Consider the following 25,424-nt stretch of genomic DNA (forward strand, 5'->3'; position numbering starts at 1 on the left):
TACTTCTCTCTGCATGTGTGAGGGCTATTTGATGTGTTACTTTTACTCCACTGAAAGTCAAAAAAGTCATAGAAGTCATTTTCTCTTTTACATGTATTGATTTATAAAATATATATCAGATCTTTGTTTGAGACAGATCATCTTATATATGGCAGTGCATGTCTGTATTCTCCTTGATCACATGAATGAGCTGGCTCTTGTTTTTTTCTTTGCAATTCAAGTCTCTTCAACAAACAGTGCTGTCCCATGAACCATCAGTAAAATCGGTGAGAGAGAAAGGCGAAGCCCTCTTGGAGCTGGTGCAAGAGGTTACTTTAAAGGACAAAATCGATCAGCTTCAAAGTGATTACCAGGATCTCTGCAGGGCAGCAAAGGTATGGAGAGATCAGAAGTACAATAAAACTGTGGTGTTTGCCGCAAAGGGCGTCTTGACTCCATTTTATCTGTCAGAAAGTTTAGGACTGTGGCTCAGACGGTAAAGCGTCTGCCTACAATGCGGGAGACCGGGGTTCGATCCCTGGGTGGGGAAGATCCTCTGGAGAAGGAAATGGCAACCCACTCCAGTATTCTTGCCTGGAAAATTCCATGGAAGGAGCCTGGTAAGCTACAGTCCATGGAGTCGCAAAAGAGTCGGACATGACTGAGCGACTTAACTAACTTTTGGGCCAGTAATTTTCCTTTTCATTCAGGTGGGCCTTTTTAAATGGAGTAGCAACTCTGTGTGTGTGTATGTTTTCCGTCCCTAGTAACTTTCTAATGAGTGTAAGTCTACCTACTCGCTGAGTTGCTCTAGGATTTTAATAATGTTGAAGGTTAGAGTAGATTGTTGGCTGGAAAGTCACTTCTAACGGGCACCTGGCTTAACAGGAGCATGTCTGCAGTCTCGAGGCGAAAGTCAGAGACCACGAAGATTACAACAGTGAGCTCCAGGAAGTGGAGAAGTGGCTGCTGCAGATGTCGGGGAGGCTGGTGGCGCCCGACCTTGTGGAGACAAGCAGCCTTGAGACGATCACCCAGCAGCTGGCCCGCCACAAGGTAAGCCTGGCCTCTCAGGAGCTGAGGCGCACACGGCGGCTCGGACAGGCATTCTGTGTGTATGTTGGGGGCCGGGGGAGTCTCTGGATCATAATGACTGTACCGAAAGACTCAGGTCTGAGTCCCAAGAATGCCTGATAGTTGAGAACAGTTCAATTTAATATTTAAGTGACTGGGCAACAGCTGAATCCTGGTGTTCAACTTCTGAACACATTGTAGCATATTTCCCAGCTAATAGTTTTATCTTTTAATTGCAGAATATAATCCATATGGAGTAATTTATCAGAGAAATTATCTTTATTTTAGAAAAGTACAGCCAAAGATAGGATACAGACATAGAGGTCAAAGAGTCTAAATTCTAGCTAAAGTCTCTTCTTGCTAGTTAGAGGGATTTAGCCTCTCTGGGCCTCCTTTTTCTCCTCTGTAAAGGATGATAATGACATCAGCCCCATTACACAGCCACTGTGCTCATCAGAGAAGATAACATATCTGAAAGTCTTTTGTAGACCACAAAGTACAGTACCGATATGTGATGTTCATGTCTTTATTAATATGTATTTTTTAGTAATCATGTGTGCCAAATGACAGATATCATATGCTCACAACTTTATGAGGCTATTTTGGTAAGCTTAATAGGAAACTGAATTTTGGTTGTAATCTGGTCAACATCTAGTACTGTGTCTTAGAACAACCAGTTAACCATCCCAGGTTTCAAGATCTGTAGGAGAAAATTTTATTTAGCAAATGTGAACAGAAAATTAACGACATGGTATAGTCTATTTGGCACTGAGTAAACAGCCTCAGTAACCTCATGATGTGGTGGTTCATTCCAGCTTGAAGAAAAATGCTTCCTTTCAATATGGCATGTATAATAATTGTTAACCCAGCACCATTGGGAAAAAAAGTGGTGAACCTCCACTGCTGGAGAACCATGGTTTCCCTTAGATATATTGATGTGTTAGCCTAGGAAACTTCGTAATGTGTCACTTGTCACTAGCATTGTATTGCAGTAAGGAAGTTAGAACTCGATTTGAAAAAGCTGGGTCCCCCTCTCTAAGTGACCTCTGAGAAAGCTCAGTAGAGAACAGTCAGGCATAGTGTGTGAGCTGAAGTCAGGCAGAGACAGGTCCAAAGTCAGGGCTCTGCCATTTACTACTTGTGTGACCTTGAACACGTTTTATAATCTCTCTATGCTTAAACAATAATAATAATAATAAATATTTATCAGGGTTCATATGCAGTCCCTGGGCTGTAGGTGCTTAATAAATGTTAAGTGGTAAATGTAATTTTTATTTTTATCAACATAAATATTAGATGTAAATCAGATCTTACACAGTTTAGACATTAAGCTGTTACATAAATCAGGTATATTATTAGATAAATTAGACATTAGTTAATTAACTTAAATTGTAATTAGGCTATTTTAGATATAAATCAGGGCTTCCTTGGTGACTCAGAGAGTAAAGGATCTTCCTGCTTGCTGAAGAACTGGTTTCGATCCCTGGGTTGGGAACAGCCCCTGAAGGAGGGCATGGCAGCCCACTCTAGTATTCTTGCCTGGAAAATCCCCATGGACAGGGGAGCCCAGTGGGCTGCAGTCCATGGGTCGCAAAGAGTGAGACACGAGCGAGCTACTAAGCACAGCACAGAGATATAATTTATACCAGAATTGCAGTTTTTAGAGTTGAAAAATGTATGGACGTCTGTTTCACTGGTAATATTACCAAGGAGCAGCTCTCTAACTGAAGTCAGTCTTATGAATTCACTCTTAAAGGTTACCTCATCATTCTGTATAACTTAATCCATTAAACTCCTTAAATCTTCTCATTGGAGAATCTCTGAAAGTATACATTTTTTATTTCTTGTGTTGATAGGAAGACACCAAGACATTTATTTCATTGTGTTGACACCCAGACAAATTGCAAAACCCTTTTAAAAGCATATTAAACAGTGAAATGATTGATCTTAAACTTTCTGTTTGGTGAATAGAATATTTAAAGACTAAAAATGGAATAATGAGAACTGCATATTTGTTTCACCTTTGAAGGCAATGATGGAAGAAATTGCTGGTTTTGAAGACCGTTTGAATGACCTTAAAACCAAAGGGGACAATTTGATCAGCCAATGTGCAGATCACCTTCAAGCGAAGCTTAAACAAAATGTACACGCTCACCTGCAAGGCACAAGGGACAGTTACTCAGCCATCTGCAGTACCGCCCAGAGGGTGAGTGCCGCTGGGACGTTCTAGAATGATGAGCAATTAAGGAGAAAGGCTGCGCAGGCTGGAGGTTTTTCAAAATAGTTTTTATGCTTCAGCCCTTGGATAGATTTCCCAGTCCATGTGTACACAGAAATAACATATCATATATTTGATTAATGTGATGAAGTGAATTTCAGACAGTTGGTTTCACTCAATACCTTTATTCCATGAATTGATTATGAAAAAAAAAATTAATTTTGTTTGTTTTTATTCACACACCATCAATACTTCTAATTTGCCATTTATTCTATAACACCAAAATAAGTTTATTCTGTAAGTCTCACAGTACTTTTTTTGCTTTTAACTCTTTGTAACCAGATTCTACTCTAATTCAGTATTTCTGTGTATTCATATAGAAATTGAGAAAAGAAGCAAGCACCAATTTCAAAGTATGCTTCAGTGGGTATTCTTCCAATAAAATGCAATCATTTATGTTATAAGTCTAAGATAAATAAGAATTGCTTTTTTAAACAGCAATTAGGTAAAATTAGTGGATTACTTTTTATTATTCTAGAATTTATAAAGGACACTGAGAAAAGTGCATGTATTTTTGTTGCTGGGCTATTGAGTCAAGAACTGGAAAAATATAAGTGACACAGGGAAGATTATTTGTGTTCATTATGATAATTAAAAAATCCTGGCTATTAGTTAATTACTAAACTTGGAAAATTCACTTTCAAACTGTTTATTTAAAAAAAGAAGGATAAAGGAATCTAACAAATAGCTACAGGAGATGATGAAGGGGAAAAGGGGAATGAGACAAGAAAAATGCAGCATGAAACTTTCTGGCCAGCTCATCCATTCACTCACTCAACAGAAACATACTGAACACCATCTTTGTAGCGGGCTTTTTCTGTGCAGTTACTGCTTCTGTTGTCTCAATAACCAAAGAAAAGTCAGTCTAACCTCATATTCTTTTTTTTTTTCTTTTTTTTATGAGTAATTTGCTCAAAAAACCATCATAGGTATATTTACCTTGGTTTCAAGGAAACATATAATAGTTTCTCAACAAGTCTTTATGGGTAAAATGATAATTGTTTGGCTGGTTGAGGAACTATTAATTGAAATGACATATTAGAAAATGTTGGATTTTTCTGGATATATAATTTTGGATTATTCTGGATTATTGTTGTCCTGGAACATTGCTTCTGAATGAAATGAGGGCATCAAACTCTTCCCTCCCCTGTGTTATAATTTAGTTCCAATTTAATCTACCCCTAAAGAGGAAGCATTTCAGCTGAGAGACATTGGTTATCTTTTCATAAACTGGCAGTTTATTGTTACTTTTAGTTTCTCATTTAAACAAACAGGGCAATTTTATACAATCAGGAGAAGCTGAAAAAGCTTTTGGTTTAGGTTTGACCAATTTACTTCAAAGATTCTATACATTCTAACACATTTCTACTGTTATACTAACCCTTCCCACCTTTTCTTTCCATAATCAGGATATTAGTGTTGTAATGCATGGGTTGAGAAGTTAGAAACTGGGGCATGGCCCACGTGCTTTGCAACGTTTTGGAACATATGCAGGCTCCATCAATGTGTGTCTGATGTCAGGGAGCATGGCGAAGGGGGATTCATTTATGGTGGATTTGTTTCATCTGCTTCTGTGATATCTACAGAGATATAAAACAGCTCTCACAAATGCTGCATGATTATTCTGTCTCAGGTGTACCAGAGCCTGGAACACGAACTTCAGAAGCACGTTAGTCGACAAGACACCCTTCAGCAGTGCCAGGCCTGGCTTTCTGCGGTTCAGCCGGATTTAAAGCCAGGCGCGAATCCCCCTCTTAGCAGGGCAGAAGCTGTCAAGCAGGTAGTTTGTGATTCCTGAAAGTTTATATTACACTGTGATTCATTCATTTGGTGGAAACATGTTAAGTACTTGTTATGTGCAAATTGTGCTGAATATCAAAATATAAATAAGGTCTGAGCTTGGTCCTAGTCAAATTCACATTCCAGCTAGGAAGATGAACACACAACTGAGGATCAATCTGGTAGAATAAATAGAGCATGGGCACTGTGGCCAAAAGATTGCTTCTAGTACCTACTCAGTAGGGTCACCATGGGTAAACCATTGAATTTCTCAGTGCCTTAATGTCCTAAGTGATCATAGGACTGAACGTTGTGAAGAAATGCAAACGCCATGCCATAATATACCCGATTTGCTAACAGAAAAGCAAAATTAGCCTCTGCCACCTTTTTTGGCACAGAACAAGTTGCTTGTTAAATAATTATTGAATGAATGCTGAATGAAATATTGTCATGTAACAGATTCTGTGGCATATTAATTTGACATCTACATGCTTGAAATGTTGCTGCTGAGATTTCATCAGAATATTTGAGATATGTTTTTAAAACTTTTGAGCTAAGCAACTTTTCTATGTGGTTCAAAGAAAATATTCCAAAGGAATTTAATTGTAAAGGTTGTTGCTGCCGGATATAAAACAATAGTAAAAATTCAATTTTTTACCTCAAGCTGAGATTAAAATAATATGCTTGTTCATTTAGTCCACAAAGAGAATGTGTTCAGTTTATATGCCCCCCAAAGTATGCCTTTTGGCTTAAATGATTTACATTATTTAAGTCATGAAATGCTTCACAGAAGTGCCCCTATTATACCTTATAAAGAATAGAATCTGGACAAATCAAACATGACTTTCCTCAAATCAAGAAATGAATTAAAGATTGTCTGCATTCTGCCTTTTCATTAGATTGTCAGTTTCTTAGGCCATTTATTGTCTTATGGCTATTTGTTTCCAATGCAGTTTATTCAGAACAATCCAGACCAACACTTGATTTTTCTCCTTTGTTCCCAAAAGTAGAATTAAAAAAGACGGGGAAAAATAACATTAATCCAATGACCCTTTACTAGAACAAGAAGTTTCTATGTCTCCCTGCATTAGCCATGGTTTCAGGAAGACGCTGGTCCTTCTGGTCGCCCAGATTCAATGACTGTATATTTTGGTTTTTGCTTCCTGCCCTTACTGCACTGTATCTCAAAATAGACTGCCCTCTTCAGAAAACAGCCAGAGAAGAGAATGGAAAGTATTGAAAACACCAAATCAACTGCTTGATGGTCTGCAGTTGACTTTGGTCATAGTCCCAGGATCCACTGTGTACCCCCCGGGGCCTGCCACATGGAAAACACTCAATACGTATGTAATGATAACATAGTCCCCACTACCACTAGTCAATAACAGACTGATTTGATTCCATAAGAATGTCATTTGTTTTTATAAGGCATGACATGTGAATTTGAAGGAATAAGAAAAAGTCCTATCGGATTTGGCTTTCCAGGTGGCTCAAATGGTTAAGAATCTTCCTGCAATGCAAGAGACCTGGGTTTGATCCTTGGGTTGGGAAGATCCCCTGGAGAAGGGAATGGCAACCCACTCCAGTAGTCTTGCCTGGAGAAATCCATGGACAAAGGGGCCTGGCGGGCTACAGTCCATGGGGTCACAAAGAAACAGACACAATGGAGCTACTAACATTTTCACTATCAGATTTGCCCTTGAAGTTAGTTTTAGCAAAAATCTAAAACTGTTTTGTCATTTACAATCAACAAGTTTCTCCCAATACTTTTGGAATCAGGCCAACTCTAAATTTTAAAATAAGTCACTATTCTTTCTAAAGTAAATACATTTATAAAATAAAAGTTCTAATATCTTATTCTCTTCTTATTTCCATTATCTGTTTGGGACAGATAATGTTCTCTGAGGCACAGGTACATGGTGGGGTGATTTGAGTTAGAGGCTAATGATGCTCGTGGGAAGTGAAATACCAGTCAGTTTGTATAATGAATAAAACTTCAGGTACTGTTTTTAACTTAATGGGAAATCGATCTGTACTTATTACATCTGCATGAGAATGATGTGTCTGGGCAATCCACACAGAGAAAAAGACACTGAAGTAAAGATCAAAAAGTTAGGCTGCCTTATTGACTATGATTTTGGAAAATCACCTAATATTTCTGTTTGTCAGCTTTATCCTATACAACTTGCAGTCTATACCTTCTTCCCCGTTTATCACAAAGATGTCATAAGAACCACTTTTCACCACTTCTGCTATCCACCACCTTCCATCAGACCATCATCAATTTTCATCTGACTCCTGAAGTAGCCTAAAAACTGGTCACCTACTTCCACTGTTCCTGTCACCCCTATTTTAAAACCTATTTTGGATCATTTATCCCAATACCTTCCAATCACATGCATGCATGCATGCATGTTCAGTTGCTTCGATTGTGTCCAGCTCTTTAAGACCCCGTGGACTGTAATCCACCAGGCTCCTCTGTCCATGGGATTTTCCAGGCAAGAATACTGGAGTAGGTTGCCTCACCCTCCTCCAGGGTATCTTCCTGACCCAGGAAAGGTTACAAATGTAAAAATTTGAACTCGCATCTCCTGCATTGGCAAGCAGATTCTTTACCCACTGAGCCACCTGGGAAGCCCACCTTTCAATCACACTTGGAATAAATTCCAAATTTCTTACTACAGTCAATGGATACTCTGGTTGAATAATTTGTTTTCCAAAACTGAATATTTGCTAATAAGGAGGCCCCCTTTCATAATTGCAGTTGAGATTAGACTGGTGGTTCTCAACCAAAAAGGAGAGGTGATTTTGTTGCCCAGGGGAAATTTGAAACAGTCTTTGAAACAGTCTCTGAAGACAGTTTTGGTTGTCACAACTATGAGTGGTGGGGATGTTCCTGGTATCAGCCAGGGATGCTGTTGAACATCTTGCCATGCTCAGGACAGTCCCACGGCAAAGAATGGTTTGTCTTCAAATGTCAATAGTGCCTCAGTTGAGAAGGCCTAAAAATGTACACTCTGCAAATTGGGAGGTATGGTCAGTGTCCCCATGAGGTCCTCCAAGCTTTGGCCCTTGCTCACCTTTTGGACTCTGCTCCTACCTAGCTCCCTCTGCTTTGGCCTGAAGCTTTGCGCTTGCTGTCCACTGTCACACCCGACTGCCTGGAATGCCCTTACCCCATGGCGTGACTTGCTCCCTCTACAACTCAAGGCTCTTTCTCAGAGAGGTCTTGGGGGTATGTTCATCCCAAAGTAACAGGGCTTCTTCATTATATTAATACTCCCCTACGCTTACCTTGCTCCGTGGTGTTTATCACTACCAAACATTGCATTGTGTATTTGTTTCTGTGTTTATGTATTATCTGTCTTTCTCATGGAAGCTCCACTGGAGCAACAGTTTTGTTTTGGGGACTGCTGCATTCCCAGTATCTAAAACAGAGCCTGCAGGGCCTCTGAACAGCTTCAAAGAAACACATTTCTCTGTGCTTCTGTGTGTAAATCAAGGATTCACCTGGAGGTGCCTTTCTTGGGCTTATGGAAAGGGAAGACACTATGTGAATTTTCTGCAGAGAAAAAGAGCCCAGCGGTGTGCATTTTTACCAAATTCCATTGAAGCCTACAAATGCACAATAACCTTTTATGTCTAAAGAATATGCAAAAACATGTTAAGAAACAGGCCAGAGTAGTCTATTGATTCTTTCTCTGAAATTGAAAACAACCTAGAATGTGAACAGAGAATCTGGAACAATTGTGGACGTTTCTTGGGTGTTCCCCTTTCCCAGAACTTACAGACTAATTAAAATAAGAAATGGCTAGTGGACAAATGGTTCGCTGCCATTGTGCTTTGAAAGCTTTCTTTTGAGTACTTAATACATGTCATTTATAACAATGGTATGATAAAAACACTGAGTATAGCAAGATTATTTTTGAAATGTCAACAAGATACTGCAAATGTACAAACATTTGCTATCTGAATATAGCATGCCTCTCTTACACTCTAACAATTTTTTTTTTTTTTAGGTCAAACACTTCAGAGCTTTGCAGGAACAAGCAAGGACCTATCTAGATCTTCTGTGCTCCATGTGTGACCTGTCAAACTCTTCAGTGAAAACTACTGCAAAAGATATTCAACAAACAGAACAAATGGTAAAAAAAGTTTTAAAAAAAGTGACATTGGATATGTCTGTTTGATCATATTCTCTTACTTGCATGTTGCTGCTGCTGCTGCTGTTAAATTAGATGTGAAAAAAAAATTCTCCTTGGATTACTCTTGCTATAATGCTCCTTCAGGCATTATGATAAGTATGTATTGAATTTCAGCTGAGTCACAGAAAGGTAGGCACACTCTGATACTGACGCCTCTGAAATGGAACTGAAATATTTAGTCCCATTGAACTGCTGAACATTTGTGCCTCTTTCCTCTTCTCTTTTCTCTTCAATTAGCGTTCTTCTTCTTTTCCTGTATTTTTCTGATCATTTTTGTTGTTGTTCTTTTCCATCATTTTCTTTAGGTCATACTTAGTGAAAGAATGTATGAAAGGGGCTTACTATGAGAGGGTCCTATAAAGCGCGTGTGAAAGGGTCATACTTAGTGTGAAAGGGACTCCTGACCCCTGCATGCTCTTAGGATAGCAGACATCCGTCATGACTCTGCTGATTCATCGGCAGTGGCTGAGGGTGGTGTTGCTAAGGATTCTGAAGCTGTATTTGGGCTTTTTGGGCAGGGTTGTGATGAATCAGCAGTACCTCTGCGCAGCAGATAGATGGCACCATAGAGGTCATGTGCCTTCTGCTGCTGCCTTAAACTCTGCAATGTGTTCGGATTAAAAAAAAAAAAAAGACCCGGTTTTGGTATTTAATTGATTAAATATTCCAGAAGAGTAAAATGTTCTAAAAGAAAAAAGAAGATAAATAATTATAAATATTAAAGTAACATTTTTTTTACTTTTATATTTTACCATATTACCAGAGCAAGTCTGTTTTTAAATCTTTAAGAAAGATGATAGAGCGTCTATATTTTTTACAGAAATGGATTATTGAAAAAAGTTCAAAAACCAGTGAAGCAGATCTAAACATATATCCAAAACATTAATCACTCAGTGTTCTATAAGAGGTATCAGCAAATGTGTGATAGAGAACAATATAAGTCTTTTCTAGTTAACCCCAAGACCACATTGTTGAGTCTGTCAAACAGATGTGTCTACTGAAATGCCCCATGTTAAAAAAAAACCATCAGGGCAGCTTCTGACCTAATAAATTGGTAGAACTTCTAAAGCCTCACAGTACTGATTGAAATCATATGACATAAGTCTTTGACACCTGAAGTCTTTAGAAAACTGAAACATAAAATCTGTTTTTCTTGGAGCAAATAATTTGTGGGGGGGGGGAGGATTTATCACTGTGTGTGTGTGTACCCAAGTGTTAGCCTGCTTACATGGACAGGCTGATTTACTGAACATAAGTGTTTCTGTCTTTTGCTGCTGACTTTTGCCTCTGTGTTTTCTCCAGATCGAACAAAGGCTTGCCCAGGCACAGAACCTAACTCAGGGCTGGGAGGAGATCAAGCACATGAAGGCTGAACTCTGGATTTACCTCCAGGATGCCGATCAGCAGCTGCAGAATATGAAGAGGAGGCACTCAGAACTGGAGCTAAACATCGCACAGAACATGGTATCTCAAGTAAAGGTAGGAATTCACGTGTCTCCAGGGGAGACAGAGGCAACCAGCATGGGTATGTGTCGGCCAGTCCTTACACATAGTTAAAGAATAAGATAGAATCAGAACCATGTTCATTTGGTGCCAGAAGAGTGCAGATCAGAAAGTCAACATTCAGATATTTTCTGGGAGCTCCCGTTGGCTACTTGCATTGAAGGACATTCGCTCTGTAGCTTGTTTATGAACAAAGCAACTGGTTCAGTTGGTTCAGAGGTTCAGCTGGTGGAACCAGAAGGCTGTGTCTCTAAACAAACACAGGGCCTTACTATTTATTAGCTTCTCATCACAGAAATTGCTAAAACTGTAGGACTGTAAATGTATCAATTTATTAAACATATATTTAGGCACTCCAGTGGTTAGGACTTGGCGCTTTCACCGCTGGATCCTGGGTTCAGTCGCTGGTTGGGAAACTAAGATCTTGCAAGCCACAAGGCACAGCCAAAAAGTAAATAATAAATAAATATAATATGTAATATATATATATATATATATATATTTGTTAACATAGTTAGCTCAAATGTAATACAATATTTATATATTTAAAATGCAATAGAAAATTATTAAATTAACCTGATTGGAAGTTGTACCAGATTTTTAACAAACTTTAGGTTTTATATTTTCCCTGTGATGATCAGTCATTTATATTTTCTGCTGGAATGTTGTCTGCATATAGAGAAAGAAAAATAGAGAGGAGATAAATTAGATTTTTTTTTCAAAACCATGAACCTTAAAATTTTTTAGAAAACTAAGGATACACTTTAAGACAAAATGTTAACTTTTTCTCTTAGTGACTACAATATTGTTCCATATTTATCAGTTTTTCTTTTTACTTTCTGAAGTAACACAAGAAGATACTGCAGTTTCCCTTTGACTCTTATATACTTGGAAATTTGTATTCATAAGAAAGCATGATGGCTTTCTCTGTCCCTCAGTATACATTCTTCAGTTACTTAAAGTGTTCAGAGGTACTGATTCTGTGCTTCAATCTGTACTTATTTGGGGAGCGGGTTATAATATATTGTTTATTTTATTGTTGTTATCCTTTAGGATTTTGTTAAGAAGTTACAGTGCAAACAGGCATCTGTGAACACTATTACGGAGAAGGTGGATGAGTTAACCAAGAAACAAGAGTCCCCTGAACACAAGGAAATAAGTCATTTAAATGACCAGTGGCTGGATCTGTGCCTTCAGTCCAACAATCTGTGCTTGCAAAGAGAAGAAGATCTCCAGAGAACACGAGATTACCATGACCGTATGAACGTCGTCGAAGGGTTCTTAGAAAAATTTACTACAGAATGGGATAACTTAGCCAGGTAACAGCAGTTCTCTAGTGGGTCACCAAAATGCTAAGCCAGAAATTTCTTAATGTCTATAAAAATAAAAAATATCTTTCTTACATGTTAAACATCCATTTTCTATCATGGATGTATAAATCAAATTTAAATACTGATAAAACATTATTAAGAGTCTAGTATGATTGTATGCATACAGAATCATGATTTTCCTCACACAATATTAATTTAAATAGTGGATAAAAGGAAAATGTTTGAAAACATTACTGATTCTACCTGTGACATCAGGAATATTTCAAAGCCGTTACACTTTGACTTTAAAGTACATCCTAAGAATATTTCTAGTTTTAATTACCTGTTATGGGACTCTCATCTGTAAATTGAGGACATGAATCCTTCCTGAAACAAGTTCCATAGGTTTCTTGCCAATTCTGTGAAGTAAGACATTCTATGTAATTCAGTCTAGTTTTTTCTTGTACTTGTGGTATTCGAGAACTTAATGAACAATCTGAATTCAATTAATGTGTATCTTATGGCTTCCCTGATGGCTCAGATGGTCAAGAGTCTGCCTGCAATACAGGAGACCTGGGTTTAATCCCTGGGCCAGGAAGATCCCCTGGAGAAGGAAATGGCTACCCACTCCAGTATTCTTGCCTGGAGAATTCCACAGACAGAGGAGCCTGGAAGGCTACAGTATATAGAATCACAGAATCAGACATGATTAAGTGACAAACATATTTGATTTTATAGCAACTGAACCCCTCTTTCCTTTTTCTTTGAAAAGGATTCCGTCACCCCCCACATAGAGAAAGTCATCATATAGAAATCTTTCTGTAATTCTGATCACTATGATTTATTAAAATCTGTGCTTTTTCTGCCCAGATTTATTAATTTGTGGCAATTAAAACTGAGAACATATTTTAGGTGTAATCCAATTGTGGACTTTTTGTTTATGTGGATTTCTGTTTTAGAGGAGGTACACTACTTTCTGATGTGTTTACTTTTTCTTGATGCTCAACATTTTACTACTCTTTGGGATAAATCCAATGTCAGCAAAAGCCTGTATTTCAGGCTGACAGTAGCACCTGGGTCTGGTTAACCCACAAACACAACAGACTTAATATGTCCATGGCAACCCACTCCAGTATTCTTGCCTGGAGAATCCCTATGGACAGAGGAGCCTGGCGGGCTACAGTCCATACATTTACAAAGTGTCGGACACAGCTGAGTGACTAAGAACAGTACAATATGTCTCAAACAGGAGTTATCATATAGACTCCCAACACGTCTCCTCATACTTCAGAACTAATTGTTTTGTAAGTGAAAAAGACTCTAAGGTTCAATTTTTCTCATGTGTGTCTTGTAGTCAAAGGAATGAGAACTCTTTGCATCTCACACTTACTTTTAAAGCTTCTAATGATACATAGAAAATGTCTGAGTTATCCCAATGAGCAGCTGTTACAGTCATTGGTTATACCTTACACATGGTATACTGTCTACCACGGGGTTGTTTGCTGGAACTTCTCTCAGGAAAGCACAGAAATCACACATCACTTAATTCCTTTAAGTGCCATTGTCAAGAATGCAGTAGATCAGCGTTTCTCAGTATTTTGTGTTTCCACACATCATCAAGGGATCTTGTTAACATGCAGATGCTATTCTGTTGATGAGAGCCAGAGGAAGAAGCTACAAGTACATGTCAGATGTGATGGGAGGGCAACCTTAGCTAACAAGAGCAGAGGTTGAGAGCAGAGAAGTTTCTAGGCAAACTATCTTGGTTCAACTTCTGCTATGGAAATATATGGCTCTTATATTCTATAATGGAGAATGAAATGGCAACCCACTCCAGGATTCTTGCTTGGAGAATCCCATGAACAGAGGAGCCTGGTGGGCTACAGTCCATGGGGAAAGAGTTGGACACGCAAAGATTTGGACACAACTGAACGACTAACACTATATTCCATAGTAACTACAGAATCTCTGTCAATAGACCATGAATTGAGTAACTCTAAGCTAAGAAAACCCACTTAAAGAAGATGGTAATGTGCAATTTAACATGGTACAAACAAGCACAGATATGGACTAAAGTTAACTTGACTTCATGTGCTTTAATACAGATCTGATGCAGAGAGTACAGCCGCTCACCTGGAAGCTTTGAAAAAGTTGGCCCTGGCATTGCAGGAGAGAAAGAAGGCCATTGAGGATCTGAAAGAGCAAAAGCAGAAAATGATAGAACATCTGAATTTAGATGACAAAGAACTAGTCAAAGAACAGACGAGTCACCTCGAACAACGCTGGTTTCAACTAGAGGACCTCGTTAAAAGAAAAATCCAAGTGTCCATCACCAACCTGGAGGAGCTCAGTGTGGTTCGGTCCAGGTTTCAGGAGCTGATGGAGTGGGCGGAAGAGCAACAGCCCAACATCGCCGAGGCCCTGAAGCAGAGCCCCCCTCCTGACATGGCTCAGAACCTGCTCATGGATCACCTTGCCATTTGCAGCGAACTGGAGGCCAAGCAGATGCTCCTGAAATCTCTCACGAAGGATGCTGACAGGGTGATGGCTGATCTTGGCCTCAACGAGAGGCAGATAATCCAGAAGGCACTGTCTGATGCACAAAGGCACGTGAGTAGTCTCAGCGACTTAGTGGGCCAGAGACGGAAGTACTTAAACAAGGCTTTGTCCGAGAAAACCCAGTTTCTCATGGCGGTGTTTCAGGCGACCAGCCAGATTCAGCAACATGAGCGCAAGATAATGTTCCGTGAACATATCTGCCTGCTACCAGATGACGTGAGCAAACAGGTGAAAACATGTAAAAGTGCACAAGCCAGCCTTAAGACTTACCAAAACGAGGTCACTGGACTTTGGGCCCAGGGTCGCGAGTTGATGAAAGGAGTCACAGAGCAGGAAAAGAGTGAGGTCCTGGGGAAGCTCCAGGAATTGCAGAGCGTCTATGACAGCGTGCTACAAAAGTGCAGCCATCGGCTACAAGAGCTGGAGAAAAATCTGGTTTCTAGGAAGCATTTTAAGGAAGACTTTGATAAAGCCTGTCACTGGCTCAAACAAGCAGATATCGTTACCTTTCCTGAGATCAACCTAATGAATGAGACTGCCGAGCTGCACACACAGCTGGCCAAATACCAACACATTCTCGAACAGTCTCCGGAATATGAAAACCTCCTACTTTCGCTGCAGAGAACTGGACAGGCCATCCTGCCCACGCTGAATGAAGTGGACCATTCCTACCTCAACGAAAAGCTCCACGTGCTGCCCCTGCAGTTGAACGTGATCATCGACCTGGCTAAAGACAAGTTCTATAAAGTCCAAGAGGCGATGCTGGCTCGGAAAGAATACGCCTCCTTGATCGAGTTGACGAGCCAGTCTCTGCGTGACCTTGAAGACCAGTTCTCCAGGATGAGCCACATCCCCGGCCACCTGAGTGTCGAAGAGGCTCTGTCTCTTCAGGATGGCTGGCGAGCTCTGGGGGGCGAGGTGGCAGGCCTCGCCGAAGCCATGGACGAACTGAACCAGAAGAAAGAAAGCTTTCGCAGCACCGGGCAGCCATGGCAACCAGACAAGATGCCACAGCTCATCACCCTGTACCACAGGCTGAAGCGACAGACAGAACAGAGGGTGAGCTTCTTGGAAGATACCACCAGTGTTTACCAGGAACACGAGACGATGTGCCGCCAGCTAGAGAAACAGCTAGAGGCTGTGAGGATGGGGCAGTCCCAGGTGAACGAGGAGACGCTGCCCGCGGAGGAGAAGCTCAAAGAGTATCACTCCCTGGCGGGAAGCCTCCAGGATTCCGGAATTCTCCTAAAACGTGTCACCAGGCATCTCGAAGATCTCGTTTCGCATCTCGAGCCCGCGGCTTATGAGAAAGCCAAGCTTCAGCTCCAGGCCTGGCAAGAGGAGTTAAAACTGCTCACCTCTGCCGTTGGCGCGGCGGTGACGGAGTGTGAGAGCCGCGTGGTGCAGAGCAGAGACTTCCAGACAGAGCTGAGCCGCTCCCTGGAATGGCTGCGGAGCGTGCAGGCGGCCCTGAGCGGACCGCTGTGCCTGGACCCGAGCCTGCGGGACATCCAGGAGGAGATCAGAAAGGTCCAGATCCATCAGGAAGAGGTGCAGTCCAGCCTGAGGATCATGAACGCACTGAGTAACAAGGAGAAGGAGAAATTCACGAGAGCCAAGGAGCTGATCTCCGCCGACCTACAGCGCACGCTGGCTGAGCTCTCAGAGCTGGACGGGGCCCTGCAGGACGCGCTCCGCACCAGACAGGTGGGTGCCTCGGGGCTTCTGCTCCATTCTTCTCACTTCGCTTCTTTGTGAACAAGTGTGGGGCTTCCCTGGCAGATCAGCTGGTAAAGAATCTGCCTGCAAGGTGGGAGACCTGGGTTCGATCCCTGGGTTGGAAAGATCCCCTAGAGGAGGGCATGCCAACCCACTCCAGCATTCCTGCCTGGAGAATCCCCATGGACAGAGGAGCCTGGACAGCTATGGTCCATGGGGCTGCAAAGAGTCAGGAATGAAGCGAGCAACTGAGCACAGTAGCAAACAGGTATGAGTTTTTTTTTTTTTTTTTTTTTTTTTTACTTTGAATTGCTTCCCTTAATATTTCTTTTCTTTTCTTTTGCTACTTCATGGAATTATCTTCAATCACAACTTAAAAGGATGTTTTTACTGTTTATGCTCATGGTGTTCATTTCATGTGGTTTCCATGTTGATATGACTTTCATTTTAACACAAGAACATCTTGATTCTCTCTCTCTGTTTGGAGAGGTAATAAATAATAGAGTGGGTGCTAAGTTGCTTCAGTCGGGTCCAACTCTGTGCGACCCTATGGACCTTAGCCTGACCAGAAGTTTACTTGCTTTAATACCTTGGCCCATTTTCCCCACATCTGTTCTCAGTCCTTCTGATTCTATGGAATTTCAACCAGCCATAATATTCCAAGATGTGTATTTTTTGAAATTCATTCATCTGTGGATGGGCACTCTGGTTATTTCTATACCTTGACTATTGTAAATAACACTGGTCCGAACATGAAAGTACAGATTTCTCTTTGAGGTAGTGATTTTGTTTTCTTTGGATAAATACCCAAGAGTGAGATTGCTGGATCATACTGGTGGTTAATTTCTTGAGGAGTTTCCATGCTGTTTTCCATAGTGGTTATACCAGTTTACATTCCCACTGGTCTTGTTATACTCCTTCCTACCTGAGGAACTGGGTCTTCCCAGGTGGCACAGAGGTAAAAAATCTTCCTGCCAATGCAAGGAGATGCTAGAGATGTGGGTCTGCTCCCTGGGTCGGGAAGAACCCCTGGAGAAGGAAATGGCAACCCACCCCAGTATTCTTGTCTGGAAAATTACATGGGCAGAAGAGCTTGGTGGGCTACAGTCCATGGGAGTGCAAAGAGTCAAATCTGACTGAGAACACACACACCACCTAAGGCATTATTTCACTTTAGTGAATATTCATTCTGCCATATGTTGCTAATCATTATACTTTTTCTTTAGAGAGAGGACATTTCAGAACCATCATAAATTTCTATTCTATCTATGTCCTTGCTTGTGTATTTTAACTGAGATAATAAAATTATAAGAAGAAGAGCAGAAGGAAAAGTACAGGATAATAATTAGTTGTACCAAAAAAAAAAAAACAAAAAACCAAATGTCACCAGCTCGTCAATTCACTTGCAGGCATACCACCATGAGACTGAGACCTGAAAAGAAATGAAAGGTGTAAACAATTTTTGGGAAACACATCGCAAATGAGAGTTGACTGTGTTTGCTTTGCTGTTTTTCAGACTACCTTGACTCAAATATACAGTCAGTGTCAAAGGTACTATCAGGTGTTTCAAGCTGCTAACGACTGGCTTGAGGATGCTCATGAGATGTTACAGCTGACAGGCAACGGCCTAGATGTGGAGAGTGTGGAGGACAGTCTCAAAAGCCACAGGGAATTTTTTAGTGCAGAGGATCAGTTCCACAGCAATCTGGAGGAGCTCCAGAGCCTGGTAGCCAACCTGGACCCACTCATCAAGCCAACTGGAAAAGAGGACCTAGCACAGAAAATGGCCTCCCTGGAAGAGAAGAGTCAGACGATAATACAAGATTCACATGCCCAGTTACACCTCTTGCAGAGGTACAGAAATTACTTTGTTCTTTATATTCTAGTGAAATGGGTTTTCACATGGAAAATAGGAATACGTTAAGGATGTACATGGGCTTCCCAGTGGCTCAAATGGTAAAGAATCTGCATGCAATTCAAGAGACTGGGGTTCAATCCCTGGGTCGAAAAGACCCCTGGAGAAGGGAATGGTAACTCACTCCAGTATTCTTGCCTGGGACATCTCACAGACAGAGGAGCCTGGTGGGTTACAGCCCATGGGGTCGCCAAGAGTCAGACATGACTGAGCAACTAAGCAGGAGCAGGAGCGCAAGGATGCAGATTATCATGTAAATTCATTCTTTTGAGTATCCCTAGACAGATTGACCTCAGAGCTCTTGCATAGAAATGTGTGATTTTAAGTTGTCTCTTGATTTTTGTTGGATTTTGTTCAAGATGTGCAGCTCAATGGCAGGACTATCAGAAAGCAAGGGAAGAGGTTATCAAATTGATGAATGAGGCTGAAAAGAAATTGTCTGAGTTTTCTTTATTGAAGACTTCTTCCAGTCACGAAGCAGAAGAAAAATTGTCAGAACATAAGGTTAGTTTGCTGTTGTTTTTAATACTCTTGTCATTGTAGCTATAATGGGTCTTTGCACTATGAGAGTTCAAGAAGCAAGTCAATAAATCCTCATTTCCACGAGGGCTGCTTAAGCACAAAAAGGACATGTTTAAGCACATTTCATAGCAGTTTTAACTTAATTAAGTGCTGTCACTCATTTAGCATTCCATTGGAAATGCATAGCTAGGTTTTAAAAGATATCTTCAGAGAAATTTGCTTCTGATAAGATGTGACATAGTAGATTTCAGTAAATACCTTCTGATGTAACTTAGATTATTACTTCAACTGAAATTCAAAAGTTAACAACTTGAGTCTCACTCATGTATCACAGCAATATAAGGTAGAATGTGACATACTTAAATATTAAATTCTGTTCACTTATACTTTTGCTAATTTAAAAAAATGGGATAATGTCATTCAGATAGATAGCATGTCAACTTTTTAATAAATATTCACCTTACTGCCTTAGAAAACTCAAGCCTAACTCAATTACAAATTAAATGTAAAAATAATAATTAACTGAGGAAAATAAATGCATGTAGGAACATTTTCTTTTGCAGGTAATTTTGGACTTTACCAAAATCCATAGAGTTTTTGAAAAAATCATCTCTCCCTTCAACTTCTCTTCTCCTCTTCCCACTCCAGGCTTTAGTGTCAGTAATAAACTCTTTCCATGAGAAAATCGTGGCTTTAGAGGGTGAAGCTTCAGAACTGGAAAGAACCGGAAATGATGCAAGCAAAGCAGCCATAAGCAGGTCAACAACAGCTGTCTGGCAGCGTTGGACGCGGCTCCGCGCTGTGGCCCAGGACCAGGAGAAGTTACTGGAAGATGCAGTGGATGAGTGGACGAGCTTTAACAATAAGGTAATCGCCATTACTGATGGGCTCAAAGTAATGTCTCCTCACTGATGAGAATGTATCTCGAAAGCAATGTTTTGTCCCTCTTTTGAAACTGGCCTTATGAAAGTAAAAAGTCTTTTTAAAAAATCTCTATCTCCATGACTTGAAAACCAAATCATGAAATAAAATACATAATACAATATGCAATTTGGTCCCAAGTCCAGGCCCATTTATTTTAATAAGAAAGAAAGAAACCAAGCAATTGCATTTTTTTTTCCCAAGCAATTGCATTTTAAGAGGAGAGCAAGCTGATTTTGCCCCATTTGTGGGGCTCTTAGTGAAACTGTCTTTCCTGGCCCTGAAAAAGTGCAAAATACTTTGTCTTTCCATGAAATAAGGAAGGAATTTGACTCATTTTTCAAATCATGTTTAATATCTTCTATTTTTTAAACAAGGTTCAGTGTTGTAAGCCACATCTTCCTTTGTGACTCAAAGGCACATATTCATATTAACATAAATCCCCCTTTTCTATGTTATGAAGTCCCTGATTGCCCTAACATTATTTTGAGGTTAAATCTTAAAACTCAGAATAATAGAAGTGGCCTATTCTTGCGTGTTAAGAGAATTGTTCGTGATTTAACTTCCCAAGATTTAGAGTTGACACCATCGACTCTACCGTGCTTCAACATTTTAGTGTCAAATGTGGCATTTGTTGGAATAGTCCTCTCTTTTTCATTTTATTTACTTTTGAACTTCATAGTGTGTGCATTTGTCATCAGGTTAAAAAAGCCACTGAAATGACTGATCAGCTGCAAGATAAATTACCGGGAAGCTCAGCGGAGAAGGCCTCAAAAGCAGAACTCGTAACGTTTCTTGAATGTCATGACACATTCATCCTGGAGTTGGAACGGCAACAGTCGGCCTTAGGGATGCTGCGGCAACAAGCGCTGAGCATGGTCCAGGATGGAGTCACACCATCCCCTGGAGGAGAGCCACCCACAGTGCAGGAGATCACAGCCATGCAGGACCGGTGCCTGAAGTAACTATACGCCTGCCCTCTTTCTCTGTTTCTAAACTTGGCCATGACCAAAAGGGACAAATGCGGTATTAAGAGTCTTGGGGGAGCTCCACCATGCCACCTTAAACACATGGGGATCTATTCCTATCATCCTTGCTACCTAGTACATATCTAGTCATATTAGAAATGTAGTGATGAAGCAAACAGATTCAATCTCTACCTTCAGGCAGTTTGCAGTCAAGCAGCAGAGGTAGACAACTAAAGATGCATTTAGGTGGAGCATTTGAGGGGGCTAAGAGAAAGCAAAGCAGAGGCAACTAACCTAGGAGAGGAGTCAAGTAAGGCTTCCCCTCAGAAGGGATATTTAAGTTGAAAACTAAGCAGGCTTGAACGATGAGGTAGGAGGAGAGTTCTGAAGACAAGGGAACAGCAAGTAAGCAAGCTTGGAAATAAGTATATCACTTTCACGGAACCCATGGGTCATGGGGCAATTCAGGAGAAATGAAGCTTGAAAGGCTAACAGTTGAGAGCTACTGAGAATTTGGTTTCGATAACTCTTGATTCCTCATTGGCTAAATTGGATGACAGAGACGTTAGAGCAAGGATGATACCAAAGTCCAAGTAAATAAGAGTCATTTACTGATAGTGAACGTAGAGAAAGTTAATCTTAATGATATATAACCAGCTTGATTCACTTATTGGACCAAAGAGGAAATGTCACTATATAGTTTAACTCCTGAATTGACTAATATTATGTGGGCTTAGTTGCTTAGTCTTGTCTGACTTTTCACGACACCATGGACAGCAGCTCCCCAGGCTCCTCTGTCCATGGGGTTTCTCCAGGCAAGAATACTGAAGGGGTTTGCCATGCCCTAGTCATATATCACTCATACATATCCTACATTCACCCCTTCAATGATAGATGAATTCAGGATAATCTGACTCCACTTACTTAAACTTTACGACCAAATTATGTCAATTTAAATAAAGACTTATAATTTGGATGCTGAACACTATTAGTCATAAAATATCCAAAATTTGATTCTTTATTTAAAGGCTAGTTTCTAATAGGCACAAATATTCCAATTATATGTTAATTTTTAGGGTTGATGATTCTGTACCACATAAGTAGATTTCCAAAGAGGAAATAAAAAAAAAATCAAACAGTCTCCAGGTTATTTTAGACAGGAAAATGGATTGCAGTGTAGTGGCATGGGAGTATGTCAGCTCTCCATTTTCCAGGGATAAATCATTCACTTCATATTAAGTGTCTTCTTGCTGTATTTAAAGTAAGTTTAAATGTTACTGAAAATTATCTGGCAGTTTGGGGGAAGTGTCTTGACTTGGAAAAAAATAGAAGGTTTCACTTTTTAACGTCTGTTTTTGACAATGTGATGTCATGTATTGGGGGCTTCCTTTCATTCCATGTCTGCTTTCTCCCCTTAATGTTTCTGAAGCATGCAGGAGAAAGTCAAGAAGAATGGGAAGATAGTAAAGCAAGAGCTCCAGGAGAGAGAAGTGGTGGAGACACAAATCAGTTCAGTAAAATCTTGGGTTCAGGAAACGAAGGAATACCTGGGGAATCCAACCATAGAAATAGACGCTCAACTTGAAGAACTTAAGGTACAAAACTCATTCCCTAGACTCGTCATTTTAAAAAAACTGTGCTAATTTTAATCAGATATTCTTGTTTATATTCAATGATATATTGAAGTGAAATCTTTTAGAAATGTTTTACATGAAAAGCTCTTAGTGTTAGTTCGTTGGACATTCTTTTATTCCGTATGAAGTGGACGTGCGTCTTTTTTAGAGACTAAAGAAAAGCTTGCTTTTTGTAAGTGTGTTTCTGTAATAACACACGTAATCCAATTTTGAGGAACAATACATATCCTTGTCTCTGTACCTGTAAAAATCAATTTCCTTATCTGGCTCCTAGAAATTTCATATGTTGATCTTTCCTTCAGATTCTCCTAACAGAAGCCACAAATCACCAACAGAATGTTGAAAAAATGGCTGAAGAACAGAATAATAAGTACCTTGGTCTTTCTACTATATTACCTTCTGAACTCTCCCTTCAACTAGCTGAAGTGGCCTTGGACTTAGGAACTATCCATGATCAGGTAAACCTATAGTCAATAAAGAGTAGCTTTCCATTCTTTATTGGCTCAGTGCTCTTGTATAATAGTGCAGGATTTTCACAGTCATGGAAACAGAGTTTAAAAACAGATCAGTATTAAACAATAATATTAAATGAGAGGTTTTATTCATAGGCAAGAAGCATATGAAATGATATTAAATGTAAACAATAATGTCAAGCATTGAAGATAATTTATATGATTTCCCTAACCTTTCCCCCAGAAATCAATTACTCAAAGAAACAAAGAAAGCAAGATATATTTCATGTATTCAACAAATATTTATTGAGTAGCCAGAGTCTGCCAGGCACTCTTCTATTTGTTATTTTAGTTCAGTGGTTCAACACGATGTAGTAGGTGAAGATATTTGAATAAAAGGAAAGCAGTTAAAAATAAAGTAGAATCAGGAAAGAGATTTTTATCCAAAATTCATGCTGTGGGGTCCTGTATTTTATCTAGAGGAAGGTCTGTCAGTCTAGCTTCCAAACAACCAAGGAAAGAAATGAAACACAATACATGTGTATATATATATATATATTTTTTTTTAATCTTTTCTTTTTAAGGAAAGTGTTACATAGCCATTCATAATACTTAGAACAGGGGGAGATTTTTATATTAGACCTCATATAAAAGGAGGACACACTTCCATGTATTTTATGAAAATAGCTTCAGTAGCATCTGTATGCAAACATAATGGGTTTTAGGACCTTCTTGGTGGCCAAACGCTAAAGCGATTTAGTTAAAACTGGTCAATAGAACAAAGAGAGGATAGTTCTAAAATGCTACCTGAAATGCAAAGTGGAATTGCACTACAGAAACTGTAATATTCATGCAAGTGTGCTGCCCCTTTTGAACTTGCCAGTGTATGATGCAATGTGTTTAAAAATTCTCATCAAAATCCAGTTTTACTGCATCATCCGTTTGAACTAAATTAAAATGCTATTTTCTATTTTAAATATTTAATTTACTTATTTGTTTTTCTTAGACATTGGAGGGTTTGTCAGGAAGCATGACTTGTCAAGTTCAGATCTTAAAAAAAAGAAGTTCAAATCTCAGTTTTTTTTTTAACCCCCTCTGGATAAATTTCCCTATTATAAAATTATTCACATGCATTCCATTTATGTTAGCACTCAACTGAAAATAATGAAATCAAAAAAGTATATATTTCTTGATGTATTTCCTCGCTACTGAGAAGATTTTACTTTGGCCACGTGATGTGAAGAGCCAACTCACTGGAAAAGACCCTGATGCTAGGAAAGATTGAGGGCAGAAAGAGAAGGGGGCAGCAGAGGGCGAGATGGTTGAATGGCATCACCAACTCGATGGACATGAGTTTGAGCAAGCTCCAGGAGATGGTGAATGACAGGGAAGTCTGGTGTGATGCAGTCCATGGGGTCACAAAGAGTCAGACTGGACTTCACAACTGAACAACAGCAACAGAGGAGATCTGATTTGACAAAAGGTCTACTTCTGCTTCATTGACTATGCTAAAGCCTTTGACTGTGTGGATCACAGCAAACTGTGGACAATTCTTAAAATGATGGGAATACCAGACCACCATACCTGCCTTCTGAAAAATCTGTATGTAGGTCAAGAAGCAACAATTAAAACTGGACATAGAACAACAAACTGGTTCCAAATTGGGAAAGGAGTACGTCAAGGAAGTAGACTTGCTTATTTAACTTATATGCTGGGTACATCATGCGAAAATGTGGGCTGAATGAAGCATAAGCTGGAATCAAGATTGCTGGGAAAGACTGCAATAAACTCAGGCATGCAGATGGTACCACCCTTATGGCAGAAGGAGGAATTAAAGAGCCTCTTGATGAAGGTGAAAGAGGAGAGTGAAAAAGCTGGCTTAAAACTCTAACATTCAAAAAACAAAGATCATGGCAACTGGTCCCATCACTTCATGGCAAATAGATGGGGAAAAAATAGAAACAGTGAGAGACTTTATTTTCTTGGGCTCCAAAATCACTGCAGTTGGTGACTGCAGCCATGAAATTAAAAGACGCTTGTTCCTTGGAAGAAAAGCTGAGAGAGTCAATTCCTAGGCAGATTGATAAGAAGTCCGAGGTCCCAGAGGAGAAGAAAGGCGTCTGCGGTTCTCAAGGAGGAGAAGAAAAGAACAAAACTTTTTTTTCTTTCTTTACATTCCTTAGTCTTAGTCACATAAAATATTTTTTTTTTCTTTAAGCCCAGAACTGATGATTATACAACAAACAACTGTTTGTTGTGTACTAGGGATTATACAACAACAATGTGTCCTGCTGAGGACAGTTTCTCCTTCCTGAAAACCTTCTGACTAATCCTTATATCTTAAAATGTAAATTATGGGAGTGGGTCTAGTAAGATCTTTCTATTGTTAAGTTCTAATCCTGTTATCCTAAAATGTAAATTGTGGGAGTGAATCTGGCAACGTTTTTAAACCTTCAGACATTCTTTTGATTTATTGTAATAAATAATTTAAAAAGTATATAACTCCCTTGCTAACACTAGCGAGGGAGGCATTCTCCATCCCCCTTCTGATGTCTATGTCAGAACCTTCCTCTGTCCCTTTTTACTTTAATAAAACTCTGCTCTTG

General features: G+C 39.8%; 1 protein-coding gene across 10 annotated transcripts in view; it reads left to right on the forward strand.

Annotated features, from left to right (window-relative positions):
* SYNE1 (spectrin repeat containing nuclear envelope protein 1) overlaps positions 1-25,424 on the forward strand; it is a 471,391-nt gene that overhangs the window by 256,373 nt on the left and 189,594 nt on the right. For all 10 annotated transcript variants that reach the window (XM_065931098.1, XM_065931099.1, XM_065931094.1 and 7 more), the window contains 14 exons: positions 222-374; positions 868-1,035; positions 3,083-3,259; positions 4,965-5,111; positions 9,130-9,255; positions 10,618-10,794; positions 11,872-12,137; positions 14,234-16,394; positions 17,923-18,260; positions 18,681-18,825; positions 19,492-19,710; positions 20,466-20,725; positions 22,162-22,327; positions 22,669-22,824. In XM_065931098.1, the coding sequence (XP_065787170.1) occupies positions 222-374; positions 868-1,035; positions 3,083-3,259; positions 4,965-5,111; positions 9,130-9,255; positions 10,618-10,794; positions 11,872-12,137; positions 14,234-16,394; positions 17,923-18,260; positions 18,681-18,825; positions 19,492-19,710; positions 20,466-20,725; positions 22,162-22,327; positions 22,669-22,824 (4,659 nt within the window). The remainder of the gene's footprint in view (positions 1-221; positions 375-867; positions 1,036-3,082; positions 3,260-4,964; positions 5,112-9,129; positions 9,256-10,617; positions 10,795-11,871; positions 12,138-14,233; positions 16,395-17,922; positions 18,261-18,680; positions 18,826-19,491; positions 19,711-20,465; positions 20,726-22,161; positions 22,328-22,668; positions 22,825-25,424) is intronic.

The sequence above is a fragment of the Muntiacus reevesi genome, chromosome 3 (genome assembly GCF_963930625.1).
Source record: "Muntiacus reevesi chromosome 3, mMunRee1.1, whole genome shotgun sequence".
Taxonomy (NCBI): domain Eukaryota; kingdom Metazoa; phylum Chordata; class Mammalia; order Artiodactyla; family Cervidae; genus Muntiacus; species Muntiacus reevesi.